Source organism: Coregonus lavaretus (genome assembly GCF_964263955.1).
Source record: "Coregonus lavaretus genome assembly, chromosome: 13".
NCBI lineage: Eukaryota > Metazoa > Chordata > Actinopteri > Salmoniformes > Salmonidae > Coregonus > Coregonus lavaretus.
Window position 1 is genome coordinate 7,414,784 of NC_140000.1, and position 23,351 is coordinate 7,438,134.

Below are 23,351 nucleotides of genomic sequence, written 5' to 3' on the forward strand. Positions count from 1 at the left end.
CATACACAAGGGTAGTTAATGACTGAGCGGTGGAGTGGAGTGGTGAGGTATCAGAAGGAACAGCAAACAGCACTAAGACCACAATGACCTCTCTCTCTCCCCTCCCCTCCTCTCCCCTCTCTCTCCCCCCTCCCCTCCTCTCCCCTCTCTCTCCCCTCCCCTCCTCTCCCCTCTCTCTCCCCCCTCCCCTCCTCTCCCCTCTCTCTCCCCTCCCCTCCTCTCCCCTCTCTCTCCCCCCTCCCCTCCTCTCCCCTCTCTCTCCCCTCCCCTCCTCTCCCCTCTCTCTCCCCCTCCCCTCCTCTCACCTCTCTCTCCCCCCTCCCCTCCTCTCCCCTCTCTCTCCCCCCTCCCCTCCTCTCCCCTCTCTCTCCCCTCTCGCTCCCCTCCCCTCCTCTCCCCTCTCTCTCCCCCCTCCCCTCCTCTCCCCTCTCTCCCCCTCCCCTCCTCTCCCCTCTCTCTCCCCCCTCCCATCCTCTCCCCTCTCTCTCCCCCCTCCCATCCTCTCCCCTCTCTCTCCCCCCTCCCCTCCTCTCACCTCTCTCTCCCCCTCCCCTCCTCTCCCCTCTCTCTCCCCCCTCCCCTCCTCTCCCCTCTCTCTCCCCCCTCCCCTCCTCTCCCCTCTCTCTCCACTCTCGCTCCTCTCCCCTCTCTCCCCCCCTCCCCTCCTCTCCCCTCTCTCTCCCCCCTCCCCTCCTCTCCCCTCTCTCCCCCTCCCCTCCTCTCCCCTCTCTCTCCCCCTCCCATCCTCTCCCCTCTCTCTCCCCTCCCCTCCTCTCCCCTCTCTCTCAGCATTCAAGTTTATTTGGATGTGATATCCCTGACGGAAAAACCACATTGAGTTATGTGTTCCAAAAACACATATTTTCATGTGATCACATTTGATCTTATATTAAGTTAATGTGATAACGTGACAACATGTAAAGCAACATGTGATAACATTAAACTACACGTGAAAACAAGTGAAGTGTTCCAAAAACACAATTTCACATGATTTCACATGTGGAATTTCAAATAAAATCACGTGATTTTCCACATGTGAAATCATGTGATATTTCCGTAACGGATATTTACTGCATGCACCTCATGGCATTTCAGGATGTATAATACTCTTTGTTATGGCCTCTCCAACTCACTCCTTATATCTCACCCTCTCTCTCTCCTCTCTTCTGCCCCTCACCCTCTCTCTCTCTCCTCTCTTCTCCCCCTCCCTCTCTCCAGTCCCCCAGGTTCTCCCAACACTATAGGGTACTACCCCTCCCCCTCCCCTAGGGGAGTGGTCCGTATGCATGGACTCGCCTACAAAGAACTGCTCAACACCATTCAGGGATACCAGGTAAACAGTGTGTGTGTGTGTGTGAGTGTGCACTTGGACGTGTTTAACTATACTTGTTGGGAAGAGAAGGGTTAGTTTTAGGGTTAGGGTTAGGAGCTAGGGTTAGTTTTAGGGTTAGGGTTAGGAGCTAGGGTCGAGTTGAGTTAAGTTTATTTTTATTTTTACAGGGACAGTGCACATTAATCAACGTTTCAGTAAAAGTGCCAGTTTTAGCCAGCCAGCTAATTTTCAACCACAGTCCCTGGGCAGGTTATTAAAAACTATTCCAATAACAATACAGACAAACAATAAGCAGTGAGCACATGCAGAGCAACATAGGTTAGGTTTAGGGATAGGGTTAAGGTTAGGTTTTGGTGTTAAGGTTAGGGTTAGGGTTAAGGTTAAGGTTAGGGTAAGGTTTAGGGTAAGGGTTAGGTTTAGGGTTAGGGGTTAGGAAAAATTTGATTTTGAATGGGACTGAATTGTGTGTCCCCACACGGTTAGTTATACAAGTCTGTGTGTACATTCATGTGTGTTAGAGAAAGTGTGTGTGTGTGTGTGCAATGTGACCGGTATGGTATGTGTTGCCGTGCCCTCTCATGTCTCACGGTCGATCCAAAGGAAATATTCAAATCTGCTATTGGAGGAGTGTACTATACTGTCAGGCATCCACTGTGTTTGCCTGGAGGCTATCAAACGAGTTAGTCAGGTCTACCCTCCCTATTCTGTCCTCTCCCTCTGCCTCCCTCCCAAACACCCACAGGCATTATGTAGGGTGGAGCTCCACTGCCTGCATGGACTTGATTTACAAGAGGCTGCTCCTCACTGATTCACTAGGAAATAGACAACGAGTTCAGCCTGTGCTAATGAACACTAGTTTGGAAGTTAAGGTGATACTATATACTGTAGATAAATCACAAGTAAGCAACTTGCAAAGGCTGACTCTTCTGAACACACAGCCCAGCCCAGCCCAACCCAACCCAACCCAGCCTGTCTGTCTCTGTCTCAGTCCCCTGTGTCTCTGTCCCCCCCAACACTATAGTACGCTACTGAGGATGGCCTTGTGCACGCTCATGCTAACGTGCATGATCACGATCCCTCCCGGACCCTGCTCACGCAGCCCAAAGAGTGGGTGTGTATTTAAGGGGTGTGTCCTAGGCAGGCGGAAGGTAAGGATTGGCTGACAGGGTCATGGGGTGTGTTTCTCCTCTTTTTCATCTCCGGGACGACGTGGTTGTGGGTGTGGTCTGAGATTCCGGGTTACTAGGGGGTCACGGGGTAGAGTCTAGCTAGGGGGGATTTCAATGCCCCAAACCACACACTGTAAAAAATTGATTATGGTTCTAGATTCCACCAGAGAATGTGTGTTGATCGGGACACAGAGTAGAAGTGTCACCCCAACCACTGGTCCAGGATCAGATGTGTTCTATCCCCTGATGGATCATGTTAGGATTGTGTGTGTGGGGTAATCTGATCCTAAATCTGTGGCAACCAACTGCAATAGGATTGTGAGTTTGCTCAACAACATTTTAATTGAGCAAACTCGCAATCCTATTCCATCTGATTTCCTTCTTCTTTACATCTTTTTTTGACAGTGCAGATATAGGATCAGATTACCTCACACACCCAATCCTAACCTCAGATCTAGGATCAGATTACCACACACACCCAAGGATCAGATTATCCCACACATCCAATCCTAACTACAGATCTAAGATCAGATTACCCCACACACCCAATCCTAACCTCTAGGATCAGATTACCCCACACAGCCAATCCAAACCTCAGATCTAGGAAAAGATTACCCAACACACCCAAGGATCAGATTACCCCACACACCCAATCCTAACGTGAACCATCAGGAGGTAGAAAACATCTGATCCTGGACCAGTGGTTGGGGAGAACTTCTACTCTGTGTCCTGATCAACACAACATTATCTGGTGGAAACTAGAACCGTACCTGTTCTATATGGTCAATTTCTACACTACCAGTCAAAAGTTTGGACACACCTTCAAGGACACACCTTCAAGGGTTTTTATTTATTTTTACTATTTTCTACATTGTAGAATAATAGTGAAGACATCAAAACTATGAAATAACACATATGGAATCATGTAGTAACCAAAAAAGTGTTAAATAAATCCAAATATATTTTATATTTGAGATTCTTCAAAGTAGACACCCCTTTGCCTTGATGACAGTTTGCACACTCTTGGCATTCTCTCAACCAGCTTCATGAGGTAGTCACCTGGAATGCATTTCAATTAACAGGTGTGCCTTCTTAAAAGTTAATTTGTGGAATTTCTTTCCTTCTTAATGTGTTTGAGCCAATCAGTTGTGTTGTGACAAGGTAGGGGGGGGTATACAGAAGGAGCCCTATTTGGTAAAAGACCAAGTCCATATTATGGCAAGAACAGCTCAAATAAGCAAAGAGAAACAACAGTCCATCATTACTTTAAGACATGAAGGTCAGTCAATCCGGAACATTTCGAGAACTTTGAAAGTTTCTTCAAGTGCAGTTGCAAAAACCATCAAGCGCTATGATGAAACTGGCTCTTATGAGGACCGCCACAGGAATGGAAGACCCAGAGTTACCTCTGCTGAAGAGGATAAGTTCATTAGATTTACGAGCCTCAGAAATTGCAGCCCAAACAAATGCTTCACAGAGTTCAAGTCACAGACACGTCTCAACATCAACTGTTCAGAGAGGACTGTGTGAATCAGGTCTTCATGGTCGAATTGCTGCAAAGAAACCACTACTAAAGGACACCAATAAGAAGAAGAGACCTGCTTGGGCCAAGAAACACGAGCAATGGACATTAGACCGGTGGAAATGTGTCCTTTGGTCTGGAGTCCAAATTTGAGATTTTTGGTTCCAACCACTGTGTCTTTGTGAGACACGGTGTTTGTGAACGGATGATTTTTCGCATGTGTAGTTCCCACCGTAAATCATGGAGGAGGAGTTGTTATGGTGTGGGGGTGCTTTGCTGGTGACACTGTCTGTGATATAGTTAGAATTCAAGGCACACATAACCAGCATGGCTACCACAGCATTCTGCAGCGATACACCATCCCATCTGGTTTGGCCTTAGTTGGACTATAATTTGTTTTTCAACAGGACAATGACCCAACACACCTCCCGGCTGTGTAAGGGCTATTTTACCAAGAAGGAGAGTGATGGAGTGCTGCATCAGATGACCTGGCCTCCACAATCCCCCGACCTCAACCCAATTGAGATGGTTTGGGATGAGTCGGACGGCAGAGTGAAGGAAAAGCAGCCAACAAGTGCTCAGCATATGTGGGAACTCCTTCAAGACTGTTGGAAAAGCATTCCAGGTGAAGCTGGTTGAGAGAATGCCAAGAGTGTGCAATGCTGTCATCAGGGCAAAGGGTGGCTATTTGAAGAATCTCAAATAGAAAATATATTTGTTTAACACTTTTTTGGTTACTACATGATTCTATATGTGTTATTTCATAGTTTTGATGTCTTCACTATTATTCTACAATGTAGAAAATAGTAAAAAAAAAAAAAAAAAAAACTTGAATGAGTAGGTGTGTCCAAACGTTTGACTGGCACTGTACCTGTTGCTGTCTGACTCAGCCCTTCCAAGGTGTGTTCCCCCTTTCCTCCTTGGGGCATTGTAGTGTGCTAGATAGTGTTATCAGTGGTGTACTAGTGTGTTAGGTGGGGAGGTGGTGGACTAAGTGATGGAATCCTCTGGTGCTGGGACAAGACAACCTTCAAACCACAGACTCCTTTCCTTGTACGATCACTTCCTGTCTCTATCTTCCTCCCCATCTCTCCCTGCCTCTCTCCCTCTCTCTGTAGAGTCCTATGGAGGCATTGCCTGTCCTGAGCGGTATGATTGGTCAGTCCAGCAGTGGTGATGCTCTGATGCCCTTTCCCCCTCTTCTGACCAAGCAGGGAGGGCACTACCTGGACCGAAACATGCTGTAGAAGGCTCAAAGATCCCCACACTGTCGCACACTACCCATTACACACACACTATACCAGGGGTGTCAAACTAATTTTACCCCGAGGGCCACATTGGGTTTTCACCCAGGTCTGGAGGGCCACACTGAAAATTGGTTATATGTACTTTTATTTTATTTTATAAGAAATGGCTCGATATATTAAATTGTGCTGAAAATTTGACACTCCTGCACTACACTATCACACAACACACACAACACACACAACAAAAACACACCCACACACCAAAGGATATGTGGGGGAATGTCCTGGCCTCCAGCTCTGATGTATGTTCCTAGTCTGAGTTGTATATACAGTGTATATGCATGAGAGCAGAAATGTATTTTATATCAGAGCTTTGCCTCAGCCAAAATGCAACTCTGTCTTATATTGCACACACTATTTTAAAAAAGCTTTATAGAGATGTTAGAAGGTGTTAGAACCACTTCAGGAGACGTCTGTTAGAAGTAGAGCTGCGTTTAGTAGTAATTATTGATCTGAACCTTTCATCATGACGTGTGTAAGTGCGTGTGGATGCATGTGTGTGTGTGTGTGAGAGAGAGAGAGCGAGAGAAAGAGGAATGTTCATACTGTCCTACTCTACGTATATGTATATATTTTATTTTATACTGTCTGTTTAAAAACGTTATATGACATTTTATTTCTTTATACTTTCTATAATTTTACAATCCAATACTAGAATATTGTATTAGGAAGCTTCCTGCATGAAGAAGTTAGTAGTGCTAGCTACACTCAGATGTTTACATGTTATGGCAAATACCAAAGCACTGCTAACCAATCCGATTACTATACAGATTACACTATATATCAACAGCATAGTGTCTGACATAAAAGTTACATGTAGTTAGTTAATCAAATGCTGAATCACTCCCACACCCCTCCCATCTGACCTGTTTATGGTTGCATAGTGCCACTCCACCCTTGCCTTTTGTGTGTGACGCCAAGCTGAGCCCAGAGCCAGGAGATCACTATTCCTGTTGCCAGTGGTGTAAAGTACTTAAGTAAAAATACTTTAAAGTACTACTTAAGTAGTTTTGGGGGGTATCTGTACTTTACTATTTATATTTTTGACTACTTTTACTTCACTACATTCCTAAAGAAAATAATGTATGTTTTACTCCATACTTTTTCCAACACCCAAAAGTAATTTTGAATGCTCAGGCAGGACAGCAATATGGTCCAATTCACGCACCTATCAATATAATGCATTGTAATCCCTACTGCCTCTGATCTGTCGGACTCACTAAACACAAATATTGCGTTTATAAATGACGTCTGAGCGTTGAAGTGTGCCTGTCCATAAATTAAACAAACAATTAAATCATGTCGTCTGGTTTGGAATATAAGGAATTTGATGTATAGCATTTATTTTTTTATGACAATTGAGTACTTTTTCCACCACTGTACTTAAGTACATTTAAAACCAGATACTTTTACTTAAGTCATTTTCCATTAAGGTATCTTCACTTTTACTCAAGTATGACAATTGAGTACTTTTTCCAACACTGTCTATTGCCTAACCCAGCTCGGTCCCAACTCCTATCCCTAATCCACACACTCAGCCCTGCTCAGTCTCGCACTGTGATGGAGATTTACCACTGTGCTATCACAGATGCCTTACTGTAATGTCACTGTGATGGAGATTTATCACTGTGATATCTCAGATGCCTTACTGTCATGTCACTGTGCCTGCATGGCTGCATCTCAACAGTCTACTACACTGACGTAAAAGGACATATTGTTCTCATCTATCATGAGTTTTCAGATCAATGCAGACTAAGGAGAGGAGTCAAGGAGATGAGCCCACTTTAGACTATTGAAACTCACCCAATGTGTTTTACTCCCATGTAGGCCAGATTAGACAGAGCTATAAATGGCCAATGATGATGAAGATGTAATATGTTGATGTCTGCTGTGACTGTGGGTCCCTGGCTGTCCAGGGAACTCTCCTGTGACCACACTGACACTCTAATAAATAGAACATGTGAAACAAGCCTGTCTGGGAAACTCATTAATTACAAATCACACGCACTGTCTGTGAATTCATTATTCATTACAACGATCAAGTGATCAAATTGGAGTGAAGAACCTATGATAAGTGGGTTTGTGATTTGGTGCGTTCACGCACTCCCACACCTCTCATACTGCTAAGGTGGGGCCGCTGTTGACAGAATGTGGCTGGAGGAGGAACACTGAGAACTCCCGGTCACAGTGCACTGACTCTCAGAGCCTAACACACCTTCTCTCACAGTACTATTGTCATCCTGAAACATTAGAGACATTATACCACAGGATGGTATTTTCTAGCAGTAAAGAATGGAGGGAGAGAGAGAGGGGGGGGGGTGAGGGTAGAGGAAGAGAGTAAACAAGGAGCAGCAGGACCTCGTTAGTGCAGAACTAGCATTGTGTAACACTACAACCCCACCCACATTCTCCTTCACTCACTCCACAACACCCTACCTGATCCTGTTTATGCACCGGTTACTCTTGATTTACCTGACACACTCACACACTGACAGGAACCCCCCCCCCCCCCCCCCAACACACACACACACACACACACACACACTTCTGAGCAGAGACCAGACAGAGCAGGAGTAAAAGTAACCATGTTGTCTTTATTAGGGTTAAACACAGGGGTATAGAACATAGACAAGAACAGCAATAAGGAACTGCACAGAAACATGGCAGAGCTGTAACCTGAGCTCTGACCCAAACTCTCCAGTTAGTTCTGCGTAACCACAGGCCTAGGATCAGTTTAATCGCAAAAATTCTAACATTAACTATTAGGAGGATGTAAAAAATGCCTGATCTAGGTAGTGGTTACGGAAACTACAACTGATCCAAGCTGCAGTCTGTGTGGGTGTGTCTCTATCTACAGGACAGGAATGGGACTGCAGCTCTGCAGATTTTCGCCTGGGAACAGTTACCAGCATGTAGCAGTTTGATTAGAGCGGGTCAACTTGACAATACAATAAGTCATGACAAATTATTTATTGTGTCATCATTTAAACAGTTAGGGCTTCGAGTGTGTAGGATTCCCAGCAGTAACCGTACTATCTTTCATCATCACCCGTCCCTCTGCCCGCCTGTCTGTCTGTCTGTCTGCCTGGTTATTTGATTCTCTCTGAGCATGTGTTAATGTTATTTCAGGGTCTGTACTGTGGGTATACATAAAACATGTTCCTTGTAAAATAACACTTAAGCAAAGTCGTTTTTATGCAAATATAGAAAGGTTGACTGCATTATGTAAATGTCTAAATGCTGAGTGCGGCCAGTGGAGGTGGGACTCCTGAAGGTCATCTCAGACCGGGTCCATGAGACATCCATGATGTCACAGGGGTCAGGGGACTCAGAGCTCCGTCATCAGGAGAGCCCTGAGAATCTTCTCTCTGCCCAACCTCATCTCCTCCCCGCTAAACACAGACACACACAGGAATGTTACATGACTGGGATTTGTGTGTGTGTGTTAGATGTTAGTGTGTCTGTAACCTGAGTGTGTGTTACCTGTCGGTGTGTGAGGCGAGGTAGGGTACCAGGTGAGGGATAGAGGTGTGGTAGTAGGAAGGGGAGAGGTGGGGAGATGGGGAACGCTCACAGCATGGACTCCCCAGCTCCAGTATCGGCATGTCCATCTGCAACACACACACACAAAACAGTTTAGTTCACAATCCACTATTATCCTGGTATTTACTTAGAAATGTCATGGCTCTGATCCAAATTAGAAAAGTGTGTGCGTGTGATGCTGAGTGCTCTGGGGGATGGTAACCTGTGTGTGTGTTTCCTGGGGGTATATGGAGGGTTGTGTCTGGTTGTCCAGTGAGTTGTTAGATCCAGACTTGCAGATCGCTGCAAGGGCCTCTGGGAGATTATCCTCGTCCTCATGGTTACTGAGGACCAATTACAGGACAGTGTTCAGCCACAACATTGTAAATGTATCACATGAGTACTGAATAACTAACATCATAGGTTTTTGTGTATAGTGGCTAGCCTATGACAGTACTCGGAGTACAGGACACAGATGTGAGCATCGTATGGAATCCCAGAGCATGTTGTGAATACCCTGCCATACTTACAAGCTGAACTGCCTGACCAGTCTTTTCCTGCGGTTGGGGTTAGAGTTAGACTTAGAGGGTCTGTCTGTGGTTGAGTTGTGGTCTGGGCGGAGGGACATTTTCTCTGTGGTCAGGCTGGACGTGGCAGAGTCTCTAGAGTCCTGACTGGAGCTCTGATACCTGAGACACACACACATACCATTATCTACCATCAAACACACACACTGGGAGGAGTACTGTATCACTGGTAATACTGGCCTGTCGTTGATCTCCTGACTAGATGTCTTCCCTCTGGGCGTCAGTGGAGCATCCTTCATCAGGAGAGGAAGAAGAGGAGAGGAGGATGACAGAGGAGAGGACAGGGGAATGACAGAGGAGAGGACAAGAGGATGTTAGCTTTTACACGGCTACTGCAAACACACACTCACTAGGGGTAAGTACTCACTCTATAGACAGCCTCCATCACTAGGGTCAGTACTCACTCTATAGAGAGCCTCCATCACTCACTAGGGGTCAGTACTCACTCTATTGAGAGCCTCCATCACTTACTAGGGGTCAGTACTCACTCTATAGAGACCCTCCATCACTCACTAGGGGTCAGTACTCACTCTATAGAGAGCCTCCATCACTCACTAGGGATCAGTACTCACTCTATAGAGAGCCTCCATCACTCACTAGGGGTCAGTACTCACTCTATAGAGCTCCTCCATCACTCACTAGGGGTCAGTACTCACTCTATAGAGAGCCTCCATCACTCACTAGGGGTCAGTACTCACTCTATAGAGCTCCTCCATCACTCACTAGGGGTCAGTACTCACTCTATAGAGAGCCTCCATCACTCACTAGGGGTCAGTACTCACTCTATAGAGAGCCTCCATCTGAGCTTTGAGGATGTTACACTTGAGATGGTCTGGAGGGCTGCGGGGAGAGGAGGGGTGGAGAGACTTCTCAGACAACTGCTTCTCCTCCGCCTGAGAGATGAGCGAGAGAGAGAGAGAGAAATGGAGTCCAAATGTGTACTAAAATAACTGCTAAAATGTGTCACCTGGTGTGTTCCTGTACCTTGTTGTCCATGTTGACATGAAGTGAAGGCCAGGGAGAGGTGTTGCTGTCTGTCTCCAGGGGGTTGAGCAGACAGAGCTCCAACTCATCTACAGGACAGGGAGGGGCTCTGTGTTCTACACACACACACACAGTGTTAACATATAACCTGGCTGCCGTGGTGTGTATACCTGTGTGTGTGTATACTCACTGTTCTTGCTGTGTGTGTGACAATAAGTCCCCTGGCTGTTGTCGTAGTGTGTGTGACTGCGGTGGCGATGGTGCATGCTTCCAGAGTACGGCGTCTCATTCTCCTCAACACTGAACTGCTGCTCCCCTCCCAGGACAGGACCACTCAGAGGGAAACTGGGGACAGCACATCACACACACTCAAACAGTCCAGAAAGCCAGAACCAGCACCTCAGACAGCACCCTGGTTCATCTCCATTACCACACAGTGACAATAGTTTTTAAACCTCTCTTTGGTACACAGGCTGCTGCGGGGAGGACATCTCATAATGCCTGGAATGGAGTGAATGGAATGGCATCAAACACATGGAAACCACCTTTGATACCATTCCATTCCAGCCATTACTATGAGCCCGTCCTCCCCAATTAAAGGTACAACCAGCCGCCTGTGCTTTAGTAGTCTGTCTATTGTGTGTGTATGGCACATCATTTTAACACAGTCATTCATTGTGTGTGTGTGTGTACATTATTAAACTTCAGTGAAAGAGTTTAAGCAGTGTGTTTATTCAACAAGGCTGCAGCTATAGCAACCAAGGCTGGTTGTGACAGAAGTCATTTTAAGGCAACAGGAAGGAATGTTGAGCATGACCAGGATGTAAACACAATCAGCATTAACAGAGGTAAACAACAAGGGTATCAGTGCCATTCTATTGATTAAGCTGAGTCAGAACCTCTCACACGCATAACATTCATGTCTCCGAAGAACAAAGGTAGATATGCAGCAATAGATCAATGCAAGGTTACCATAACATGACATCCTATTGTAATGTATATAATCGCTGATAACAATTTAACAAGCACATTCTCCTTAATCATTCATCTGAGATTTCCAAAGTAGCTATATTCACCTACAGATGTAATGTAGAACCATGTAATCCCTAGTTCCAGCAGCATATGATGACAGACTACTTCACACACTGCACACACACTCAAATGCTTTGCATCTTACATTCAAACAATGAATCCTGATCTAGGATAACTTTGCAATAACATGAACTTATTTGGCTTGCTCTGAAAGGATTTGTCTAAAAGCAAATCTACCCGCTAACTGGGCAGGAAAATAAAGTAACGGTATGATTGTTTTGTATAGCATAAAAATAATTTCAATCTTACCCAGTTAAATTTGAGGACTTTGTAGCATTCAGACACTGAAGTTTCAACAATCACATGAACTAACAAGGCACTGAACATGAACCATTAAACATCATGGTCCAATCCACTAGGAGAGAGATCTCTCTATGGTCTCTGTGTTTAAAGTCTCTCACTCTCTTTCTGTTATTACAGGCTCTTTCTCCCTCCCCAGCATGGTGGTGGGGATCTGATGGAGAAGACACATGGTAGACAAGGCTGGTGTGTAATGATGATGGTGGTGATGATGATGGTGGTGATGATGATGGTGGTGATGATGATGATGGTGGTGATGATGAGGGCCATGTATTTTGGTCCAGGAGTCCACAACCAGAGTGTTCATCTGTCTCCCTCAGTCTTCTGTATTCCAGTTCTCTCCTATGCATGTGTGTATGTGTTAGAGTTTAGATTTAGTGGTGGGTTTGGGACAGGGTCCTGGGGCAGAGCTGTAGAGGTTAGGGTGTAGGGGTCAGAGTGCAGTCATGACCTTGTCTCTGTACACCACACTGATGGATCCTGGGAAAGACCCGCTGGTCCTCTCTGGTACTGACTGATGACTGGGCTCTGGACTCACTGCTACTGCGGCAGGCGCTCTGGACATGGAACATGACACACACACGGTGAGCACACACACACACACACACACACACACACACAGCCGGTCTGAATGACGCAACACATGAATGATGTAACAGTGATGTGAAATGAAAGACATTTTAAAAAGATAAAGGGAGTAGAGCCCACCAGGCAGAGAGAAAGACTGCACCTCTGAAATGAGAGAGAACTCTGGGGGCTAGGGGGATTTTCACTATATGCCATTAAGACGCCAACTGGCCTTCCCTGTGTGTCTGTCTGTGTGTCTGTCTCACCTGTGTGGGGATGTGTGTCCTGAGCGTTGTATGTAGATGGGGGGTGTGAGGGCTGGGTGCCAAGGCTCATGGGCTATAGGGATGTTACACTGGTACTGAAGAGAGAGAGATGGAGGCAAAAACAGTGAGAAAATAATATTCAGTTGAATATTGCAGATGCATTGCCATGGTAAATCAGTCAAAGGTATCCATTGACATTTTCTTTTTTTAACCTTCATATCCATGAGGAGCCATTGTGTGTGTGTGTGTGTGTGTGTGTGTGTGTGTGTGTGTGTGTGTCTTACTGGGTGTAGACTAGGTTCGGGGCTGGTGTGGGTGCTGAAACAGAACAACATAACTGCTTAATAAGACCACATTTACATACAGATCATACATTTTACAACAATGTGCATCATGCTCATTCACATACTGCTCATTAACACGAAAAAACACACAACATACAGTGCCTTCAGAAAGTATTCACACCCCTTTACTTCTTCCACATTTTGCTGTGCTACAGCCTGAATTTGAAAATGGATTAAATAGTGTAATTCATTTTTACAAATGAATTACAAATGAAAAGCTGAAATGTCTTGAGTCAATAAGTATTCCACCCCTTTGTTATGGCAAGCCTAACGTTCAGGAGTAAAAATGTGTTTAACAAGTCACCTAATTTTCATGGACTAGCTCAGTGTGCAATAAGTGTTTAACGTGATTTTTGAATGACTACTTCATCTCTGTACCTCACACATACAATTATCTGTAAGTTCCCTCAGTCGAGCAGTACATTTCTAACAGATTCAACCAAAGACCAGGGAGGTTTTCCAATGCCTCGCAAAGGGCACCTATTGGAAAGCAGACATTGAATATCCCTTTGACCATAGTAAAGTTATTCATTACACTTTGGATGGTGTATCAATACGCCCAGTCACTACAACGATACAGCTGTTCTTCCCAACTCAGTTGCCGCAGAGGAAGGAAACCGCTAAGGGATTTTACCATGAGACTAATTGTGACTTTAAAACAGTTACAGAGTTTAATGGCTGTGATAGGAGAAAACTGAGGATGGATCAACAACATTGTAGTTACTCCACAATACAAACGTAATTGACAGCGTGAAAAGAAGGAAGCCTGTACAGAATAAAAAATATTCCAAAACATGCAACCGGTTTGCAACAAGGCACTAAAGTAATATTGCAAAGAATGTGGCAAAGCAATTCACTTTTTGTCCTGAATACAAAGTGTTATGTTTGGGGCAAATCAAATATTCAACACATAACCAAATACCACTCTCCATATTTTCAAGGATAATGGGGGCTGCATCATGTTATGGGTATGCTTGTAATCACTAAGGACTGGGGAGTTTTTCAGGATAAAAAAAATTAACGTAATGGAGCTAAACACAGGCAAAAATCCTAGAGGAAAACCTGGCTCAGTCTGCTTTCCAACAGACACTGGGAGACAAATGCACCTTTCAGCAGGACAATAACCTAAATGGCCAAATCTACACTGGAGTTGCTTACCAAGAAGACAGTGAATGTTCCTGAGTGGCCGAGTTACAGCTTTGACTTAAATCTGCTTGAAAATCTATATCAAGACCTGAAAATGGTTGTCTAGCAATGATCAACAACCAATTTGACAGAGCTTGAAGAATGTTGAAAAGAATAATGGGCAAATGTTGCACAATCCAGGTGTGGAAAGCTCTTAGAGACTTAACCAGAAAGACTCCGCTGTAATCGCTGCCAAAGGTGATTCTATCATGTATTGACTCAGGGGGTTGAATACTTATCTAATCAAGATATATTAGTGTATATACACACATACATTTCTTTTTAAGCGTTCACATTTTGACAGAGTATTTTGTAGATCGTTCACAAAAAAAGACAATTAAATCCATTTAAATCCCACTTTGTAACAACAAAATGTGGAAAAGGTCAAGGGGTGTGAATACTTTCTGAAGGTACTGTACATGCTTGGTTGTCCTGTGCTCTCAGGGACCCACCTGAGGTGTAGTGGTTTGGCTGGAGAGAGAGAGAGAGCCAGGTTAAATCAGGTCAGTGAATCAAGCACAGGATAATTCACATGGGAAACTGCCTGTATGGATGTTTTACTGTATGGAGTAACTGGGAGCTGTAGGGTATAGCCTATAGGGTGTACTGGGGGGAATATACCAACCCTTGCTCCCCAGTGAGTGAGTGCGGGAGGGGTATCTCTTGCTGGGTCGTCTCTCAAACGTACTGGCCCTCCTCAGCCTCCCTCCGTGAGTCGCCTGGTACTCAGTCTTTCCACTGAGAAGGAGAGAGAGAACACTTTAAAGGATTTTCACAGTGAGTCAGATGAACTCATTGATACCAGTTTTATGTCTCGGCGTGCAGTTTAAAGGAAGCTGCTAATTAGCATTAGCGTAATTGCTAACTAGCATTAGCGCAATGACTGGAAGTCTATGGTAACTGCTAGCATGCTAGTAGATATCATTCATTTACATTTACATTTTAGTCATTTAGCAGACGCTCTTATCCAGAGCGACTTACAGTTAGTGAGTGCATACATTATTTTATTTTTCATACTTGCCCCCCGTGGGAATCGAACCCACAACCCTGGCGTTGCAAACGCCATGCTCTACCAACTGAGCTACACCAACTGAGCTACATCATAGACTTACAATCATTGCGCTAACGCCAGTTAGCATTGGCTCGCGAAAATACCGCTAACTTCCTTCATACTGGACGCAGATACATAAAAATGGTATCCATGAGTTCATCTGACTCTGGGGTAGTAGATAAGGGCTTCATAGCCAAAATCTCGAAGTTTCTCTTTAACGAAGACCAACTGTAGCTGGCGTCTGTATTTGGCATGTTAGGATGTACAGAACATTTACATGACTCAATATACTGCGTCCCTGTATGATGGGGATATATGCGTGTAATAGTGTGTGCATCTTAAGGTCATTTCAGTTTGTAAACAAACGGCGTGGCGACAGCTCCCCGTAACCATAGGGAAAGATCCCTGTAACCATAGCTTCCATCAAGTAACCATAGAGACAGAACTTGCATCTCGGATGGTGCATTAGTCCTAATTTAGTGCACTACCTAGTTCTGAGTGCATCCAAAATGGCACTCTATTCACCATATAGTGCACCATAGAGCTCTGGTCAAAAGTGGTGTACTATATAGGGAATAGGGTGCCACTTTGGACGCAGACTCTGTTGTAGAGTTGACTGTTGGTGCAAGCCCCACCCACCTGAACCTGAAGCGTGATCCGAGGCGTGTGAAGTCACTGCGGGAGGCATTCCCAGCAGTGGGCTGACGTAGCCGGAAGAAGGCGTGGCTCTCCACGGCACATTTCCACAGGTGTTTACACGTCTTCGAACTGTCCAACTGGAACACAAAGGTGTGCTCCTGCTCCCGCCCCTAAACACACAACAGCCAATCACAATCAACCACCACTCCGACAAAAACCATGTATGAAATCATCTTTGTCGTCAAGTCAAAAGGTCAAATAGGGGGTGTTCATGCACAAGTGTGTAGCCTGTAAATGATTGATGGTGTGAAATGGAAATATGTTTTTTGCATATATAAAACACCCTCAGAGAGTGGGGTCATGGCCAGGGGTATTTGTCACCGTGTGTGTGTGTGTGTGTGTATATTGCTCACCTGATCATCATCCTCCGTCACCACTAGAGTGAGTCGACTCTTCTTGAAGTCCAGGCGGGTGATCTTGGGCCTGGAAAACACACACAGTTGACATTGTCAGAGACTATGCAGCTGTTTTCAAGAATATATCAGTGTGTTTTGGAGTGTTTATGTCAAAGACTGTGTGTTTACCAGAAAAACAGGCCTATCTTGGCGGAGCCCTCAAACACCAGGATGCCAGTGGGAGTGAGACCCAGAGCGTACTCTCCTCCGTCCCTTCCCTGAGGACAACACACACAGTTACACGCTCATAATGCTACTCTACGACCACCAGCACAACTCCCTTCAAAAACAACACACACGCACCAACCTTGACAAAGTGCATGTCCACTCCGTACAGCTCCAGCCATTTACACTTGTTGAGGAAGCTGGTCTCTGCCTGTGATGGATCCTTACCCCTGGGGAAACACACAAACAAGTGCTCGGCCTCTCTCTAACACACACATATCATGCCCTCTAGGTGGAATGTCCTCCATATTTCTTGCAGTGATCCAGTTCAGATGTACACAACAGATTAGGGCCTAGGGGTTTATCTGGCAAATAGAGAGAGCGCGAAACTCAGTAGGGTTTCTCTTCGGTTTCTCGCTTTCACTGGTGTCATGTCAGCTCAGTGAGCCCCAGCGTATGTGTGTGTAATCTGTGTGTGTGTAATCTAATCTGAGATTGGAGCGATCATACACTAGCGGGGTTAAATACTGCCTGGATTCAATCAAGATGCTCCAGGGACTAATCCCTTAATCCATCACACAGACAGAGAGGAACAGAGGGAGAGAGGAACAGAGGGAGAGAGGAACAGAGGGAGAGAGGAACAGAGGGAGAGAGGAACAGAGAGAGAGAGGAACAGAGAGAGAGAGGAACAGAGGGAGAGAGGAACAGAGGGAGAGAGGAACAGAGGGAGAGAGGAACAGAGGGAGAGAGGAACAGAGGGAGAGAGGAACAGAGGGAGAGAGGAACAGAGTGAAGATGTCCTGTTCGATGGCGTTTTAACTCACCTTAGGTCCACCCACTTGTTAAAAATGTCTGCCTCCATGGTCTCACTCTGTTTGGGTGTGAAGCGGAACTCTGACACCAGCTCAGGAGAATGCTCTAGAGGATCACAGTCCCCCAGCTCACCTACACACACGTTATAAATCAGGTGTAAAAGAAACCTAAACACTGATTGAAGAGATACCGTAGTGTGTAAATCATCACCTACTCTGTAAGCAGTAGGCCCCCAGTTCTACTGATACATCATATGGACATTTCAACCTGCAGGGAGAGAGGAAGGTTAAAGAGCAGAGATCACACCACACACACCACATGTAGCCTTACTTCCAAGAGTATTTTTGTGTGTGATATATATATATATATATATATATATATATATATATATATATGTGTGTGTGTGTTGGGGAGGAGAGGTCCTTTTCTTCAAATTAGCAGCCCTCTGATGTTCTGATCCTGTACTTTATTATAGAGCTACACACAGGAGACATGACCCAGATGGAGAGAGACAGAGAGAGAGTGAGAGAGAAACACAGTGAGAGAGAGACAGAGTGTGTAGAATGTGTGTGAGGTTTAGTGTGTGTGTGTGTGTGTGTGTGTGTGTGTGTCGGGGGTGTTAGGAGCTGCTTACTTGCCGGACAGAATGTCTTGTCGAAGCTGCAGCACAAACAGGTACCTGGAACACAGACAAAAGGAGTGAGAGAATAAAACCACTCAATCTTTCCCTCTTTCACACTGACAGACAGGCACACAGACTGTCTCTCTCTGAAGAGGTCTCAGTCCATTTTGCCTTGATTAGTCTCTTCCCCACTAGACCAAAGTAATTAGCTACGCTGCCCCTTTACACCTCTACACTACACCCAGGAGGGGGGGAGTTTGTGTGAACGAGAAAGTGTGTGTGTGTGATTGTGTGTGTGTATTCATGTGTGCTAGAGAGTGTGTATATGAGCGTGAGAGAGTGTGTGTGTGTAGGCAGCCAGGTGTGGTGTTACCTGGTGAACTCCTCATGCAGGTTATTGGGCTCTGAGGAGTAAAACTTCACCCTGAAGAACAGTCTGTATGGAGGACCATCTGAAACAGACAGAGAGAGAGGGAGGGAGGGGGTTTAAATTAGGGGAAAGAAGATAGACATTCCAATCTATTATTCTACCACATATTGTAAATATAATATATATTTACAATATGTGGTAGAATAATAGATTGGCATGTCTATCTTCTTTCCCCTAACATATATATATATATAATTTAACTCTGGGGACACCAGGCACTTAATTAAAAAAAAAAAATCTGCAAACTCGGGTAAGAACCAGGCAGCCCTGGTTGCAAAACGTGTGCACCTTCTCTCTCTCAGAGGGGCGTTTCCAGACAAGGTAAACATGGGCATCATCCTGCAACACTCCCTAATCACCATGTCAACAGCTGGTAATGAGCCACCTGCCCCCCCACTTAGCTACACACACACACACACACCATACAAACACTGCACACAAACCCAGTGTATACAGTACACATATTAAGTAGAGGACACTGCCAACAGTCTGGCAAAAGTAGCTGGCTTTCACTTGTTATTAACTATACCTTATGTACTATACACCACACACACTACGAATATTAGATAGTGGGAGTTAATGGACTCACCTCTGATCTGTTTCTTTATGGGCTTGGACACATCCAGCCAGTGCTGAGAGACACAAAGAAGTAGAGAATCAATAGAATGTTATACATCTGGGGGATACAACCATCCCAGCTCTGCAGATTTTGCTGCGAAGAGACAGAACCATTAGATCATTTGTTTTGGTACTGTCCATATGTAGCATGTTTTTGGTCACAGGTCCGGGAATGGCTGAAGAATTGCAACATTTACCTGGAGCTAACTCTGCAGTTAGCACTGCTGGGTGATTTGAAAAGTCATAGTCAATTGATCAATAATATAGTATTACTTTTAGCAAAAATGATATATATATATATATATATATATATATATATATATATATATATATACATACATACATACACACACGTATACACACACACACACACACATATATACATACATACATGCATACACACACACACACACATATAAAAATGTAGAGAAAGACAGACAGAGCCAGACAGAGATATGGAGAGAGAGAGAGAATATGACAGATAGCTGGAGAGTCAGATCAATCATTTTAACACCACACTGTGATTCATTTAACTAGTGTCATTACATCATAGGGAAACCCCTCAGCAATGGCAGGTTGTGGTGTGTGTGTTTGTGTTCAGAGGCTTTATGTATACTCACCGAGACTTGTTCTGGGTCCATGAACTGCAGTCCAAAGTAGTCAGCCTCCACCAGGTCCAGATGATACCTGATCTGGTCAAACAGCTCCTGGCCCTTTGACCTTTTCTGTTAAACACACACGTGTACTATAGTCACAATAGGGAGGCTGGAGAATAAATAGCCTAGACCTTGATGCTGGATATGGAGCAGAATGACAGTGTGTGTGTGTCATTACTAGGGACTGCATCTGGGGCAAAATCAGAGGGATAAAACCTGGGGGAGTTTCCATAATTCAGGCCTTTGTCTTTGAAACACCCGCCCTTGAGCTGAACACCCACCAAGACGCAATGCCCTAAACCACTAAAAAGCTGCACCCCTCACAATGTGTGTTTTTAAAAGAGAGAGGATAACCTTGTACTTTGTTCCCTGATAACAAGTCTGAACCTGCCTATCTCTGTGTGGTTACAGAGTGGGAGGTCACAAAAAAAAAACTATTGTCTTCCTGTTCCTCTCCTCAGCTCCTGTCAAATCACAGCACAGACACACACACTCCCAAATCAACCCCATACCCAAGGCACTTTCCCTAGACAGACATTAGACAGACATTTCCCATAGACAGACATTAGACAGACATTTCCCCTAGATATTATCTCCAAAGCTCTTGTGTAGATCTGGATTAGACAGCAGGTGCAAGTAAATTGGGACAAAGTCCACCAAGCCTATAAGAAGGTAGAAAAGGTGAAGTTATCACCATAGCGCTAATACCCATGAAATCCACTCATATCTAGATGAGTGTTTAGGGTAGTGGCTAGCTGAAAGCGCCTAGGGGCATAGCCATGCTAAGTAGGGGTCCTGAGGGTGCTGCAGCACCCCCTGATCAATAAGAAGAAAAACATGTTTTAAAATACCTCATATTTTCCACAAAAAGTAGTGCCCTGGGCCTTTACTAATTAAAAATTATCAGCAGCACTGCCCCCCCCACACACAAATAAAAGTCAGCACCCCCACCCTTAAACATCTTCTCACAGCCATGCCTAAAGGGCAGGCCCTAGCGGGTCGATTTTGGATGAAGACAAATTGAATTCATTTCAACTCAATACACCTGTAGATGAATCCCTGAGGGAGGATTCAGCAGTCATGTTCAGGCTTGTTCCTGTCAGAGCTCTATATAGACTCTGGTTTCAGTCAGCTGATGTCCTGTGAGCCGTTAGCATTTGCTCCAGCTAGTTCGAATTAATAAGAGGAAACAAAGGAAATAGTCCTTACATACACTATTTTAACTTCAAGACATTGAGCGCAGCAATTTACATCCTCTCACACGCAGTGAATTGCGCTCATGTTCTGATGTTTTGTGTATTTGCCAGAGAATCTTTTGCCCAATACAAATCAAACGTATTATCATCATGATAAACTACTAGCGTCTCTACAGGAACATTAGGTCATAGGATCTCTGTATTCATGACCATTGATTCCCTCAGCAGTCTGACTTCCTGTAAGTGTTAAAAAAGGTGACAGGAGAGGGCTTCATTGACTATGAGACACGCACAAACTCGACCTTTAAGATAAAAACTCTCCCAAGACAACATCCTTTAAGATAAAAAAACACTCAAGACAACATGACACACACATGCCTACATACTAATCATCTCCATCTCCCCTGGACCCACACACTCTCTCGTCACAGCGCCACGAGATAAATCAAATCATTCACTCACAGAGACAGAGAGAGAGAGAGAGAGAGAGAGAAACAGAGATAGAGAACTGAGGATGGAGGGAATGAGGCAGAGAGAGAGAGATGGGCAGAGAGAGAGAGGGAGGGAGATGGGCAGAGAGAGAGAGGGAGGGAGATGGGCACAGAGAGAGAGGGAGAGAGAAACAGAGATAGAGAACTGAGGATGGAGGGAATGAGGCAGAGAGAGAGAGATGGGCAGAGAGAGAGAGGGAGATGGAGGGAGGGGATGAGGGAGATGGAGGGAGGAGATGGAGGGAGGGGATGGGGGGAGGGAGGGAGGGGAGGGGAGGGGAGGGAGGTGGAGGTTTCTCTGAGGTAAGCAGCTTCCTCCCAACAGTCAGAATGGGGAAGTAATGTGATGAATTGGCTGACCACAACACCATCTGTAGCCCTACCTCTCACCGCACAGGACACACAATGACAGGTGTGAAAACTCCATGGTGCTGAATGACCTAAGCCATACAACCATAGAAGAACACCCACGTTTATATTCTGCTGAGAGAAAATTGTCCGAAAATAATATGGAGACACCACACACACCCACACTCACTGGTATATCCACGTTAACGTCCGACCCGTCCAGCAGCAGCACGCGGCAGGTGATTGCATCCCTGGCGGTCCCAGCCGCCGGGATGTGCACAGCCGCTCCCCCGGTCACCACGGCGGGCGCGTGGACGACCTGCTGTTGGTGTGCGAGGAGCGCGGGGTTCGCAGTTCCCCCTCTTCCTTTCCCGTCCGGTTCGTCCGCTGTCTGAAACCGTCTGCGCGAGCGGTGGCTGAACGTCCGGCGTAGGAAGCCCATCATCTTTCCAATTGTTAATTCTACTCACAGCGCGAGCACCGTGTTCGGTATCCACGGAGAGTCTTACTACAGGGAAACAATGTGTGTGGCGTTTGTCCCACTGCCACCACCCCGGGGCGAAGAGTCCCTCACCGCAGGCACGGAGACTTCAAGCTGCCGCTGAATCCTGAAACTGAAGGTCGGCAGCAGTGGGGATCACCAGCCGCATAATTGAGCAGGACCCGACTATTCGACATTAACAAAGCAACCAGTTGAATTTCCCAATCATTTATTCGGTTTCAATAGTGAACTCACTCACGGAAGCACAACCCCCCTTTCGTCTCCGCCTGCCTTTCGTCCCCGCTCGCGCACCTGCTGTTGCACTGATTCTGAAATGTTGGGAGAAATCCCGGAGAAATCCCGAGCAGCTCTCGTGCTCCGCAGCGGGCTTCCCTATAGTCTCACATACCGGGGAATGAGGTTAGTCTCCCGGGACGCGTTTACTCAAACCAGTGGTCGGTATTATTTAATCCTCTCACGAAGAACCGAAACTGCTCCAACTCACAGGTAAATCAACCAGAGAAACTGGACAAACAGCATGCTTTGCGCCTGCGTAAAAACACAACGCAGAACAAACTTTTTTTTTTTTTTTACTGGGGCCAGGCTGTGTCAGCGAAGCAGCGCTCCCTGCCGGCCACAGGCGACACCACGGCTAGCGCAGTGGAGGACAAACCACAATAGGGACAATGTAATGTGGAGGACAAGCAAAAAAAGAAGAATGCAATTTCAGAATAAACCGGTAGGATTATGTTGTAGCCGCGGGATTCAGGCAGAAAGAAGCACACACACCAGTGGAAGTGCAGAGAGTTCACCTGTCCTAAAACAAATATATTCCTTTTACTCACTCCAGATATCTGCCTGCTATGGTTGCTTAGTAGTAATTGCTACTATGCCCCTCCTAAGTCTTTCTATGAGATCAGTAGACTGTTCAACATGGTCTGGGACTTATGTTGGCACTGAACTGGAGCATGCAGACATCTAGGGCAGGTAACAAGAATGTGTTTAAATGAGGACTAACTGCACTGCAGCCTGTAGGACTCAACTCCTACAACGTTTTGATACATACAGGCAACTCTACTGACCACAAATATACTTACATTTACCTGAAACTGATATTACATGTAGAAATGTATGCACACATGACTGTAAATCGCTTTGGATAAAAGCATCTGCTAAATGGCATATTATTATTATTATTATGTAGAACT

The 23,351-nt window shown here is 45.4% G+C and overlaps 2 protein-coding genes across 4 annotated transcripts in view; one reads left to right on the plus strand and one right to left on the minus strand.

Annotated features, from left to right (window-relative positions):
* Positions 1–7,294, plus strand: part of LOC311139900 (epithelial splicing regulatory protein 1-like) — a 16,515-nt gene extending 9,221 nt beyond the window's left edge. The window contains exons 13-15 of one of the 3 annotated variants that reach the window (XM_084174896.1): positions 1,219–1,333; positions 2,355–2,481; positions 5,143–7,294. In XM_084174896.1, coding sequence (XP_084031022.1) covers positions 1,219–1,333; positions 2,355–2,456 — 217 coding nt within the window. In that variant the 3' untranslated portion in view covers positions 2,457–2,481; positions 5,143–7,294. Of the gene's footprint in view, positions 1–1,218; positions 1,334–2,354; positions 2,482–4,431; positions 4,833–5,142 lie in introns of those variants that run through there. The other 2 variants (XM_084174897.1, XM_084174898.1) reach the window with 2 other exon arrangements.
* Positions 7,295–7,904: 610 nt separating this feature from the next.
* Positions 7,905–22,670, minus strand: LOC311140555 (band 4.1-like protein 4B). Its single transcript, XM_084175664.1, has 22 exons — positions 21,853–22,670; positions 19,592–19,696; positions 18,943–18,985; positions 18,297–18,375; positions 17,936–17,980; positions 17,516–17,568; positions 17,313–17,433; positions 16,631–16,718; positions 16,453–16,541; positions 16,282–16,351; positions 15,869–16,038; positions 14,804–14,916; positions 14,631–14,649; positions 12,934–12,967; positions 12,650–12,744; positions 10,615–10,769; positions 10,425–10,540; positions 10,223–10,333; positions 9,384–9,673; positions 9,077–9,197; positions 8,815–8,942; positions 7,905–8,723 (listed from the first exon to the last, which is right to left on the minus strand). The coding sequence occupies exons 1-22, from the start codon at positions 22,105–22,107 to the stop codon at positions 8,660–8,662; spliced, it is 2,364 nt and encodes a 787-aa protein (XP_084031790.1). The 5' UTR covers positions 22,108–22,670; the 3' UTR covers positions 7,905–8,659.
* Positions 22,671–23,351: the final 681 nt, after the last annotated feature.

Excerpts from the sequence above, each read along its gene's own strand:
- LOC311140555 (XM_084175664.1), bottom strand. The coding sequence starts at position 22,107 with ATGATGGGCTTCCTACGCCGGACGTTCAGCCACCGCTCGCGCAGACGG. Across the intron at positions 10,541-10,614 it reads TCACACACACAGCAAGAACA|AACACAGAGCCCCTCCCTGT; the intron begins GTGAGTATACAC and ends GTGTGTGTGTAG. Across the intron at positions 9,674-10,222 it reads AGATGGAGGCTCTCTATAGA|GATGCTCCACTGACGCCCAG; the intron begins GTGAGTACTGAC and ends CTCCTGATGAAG.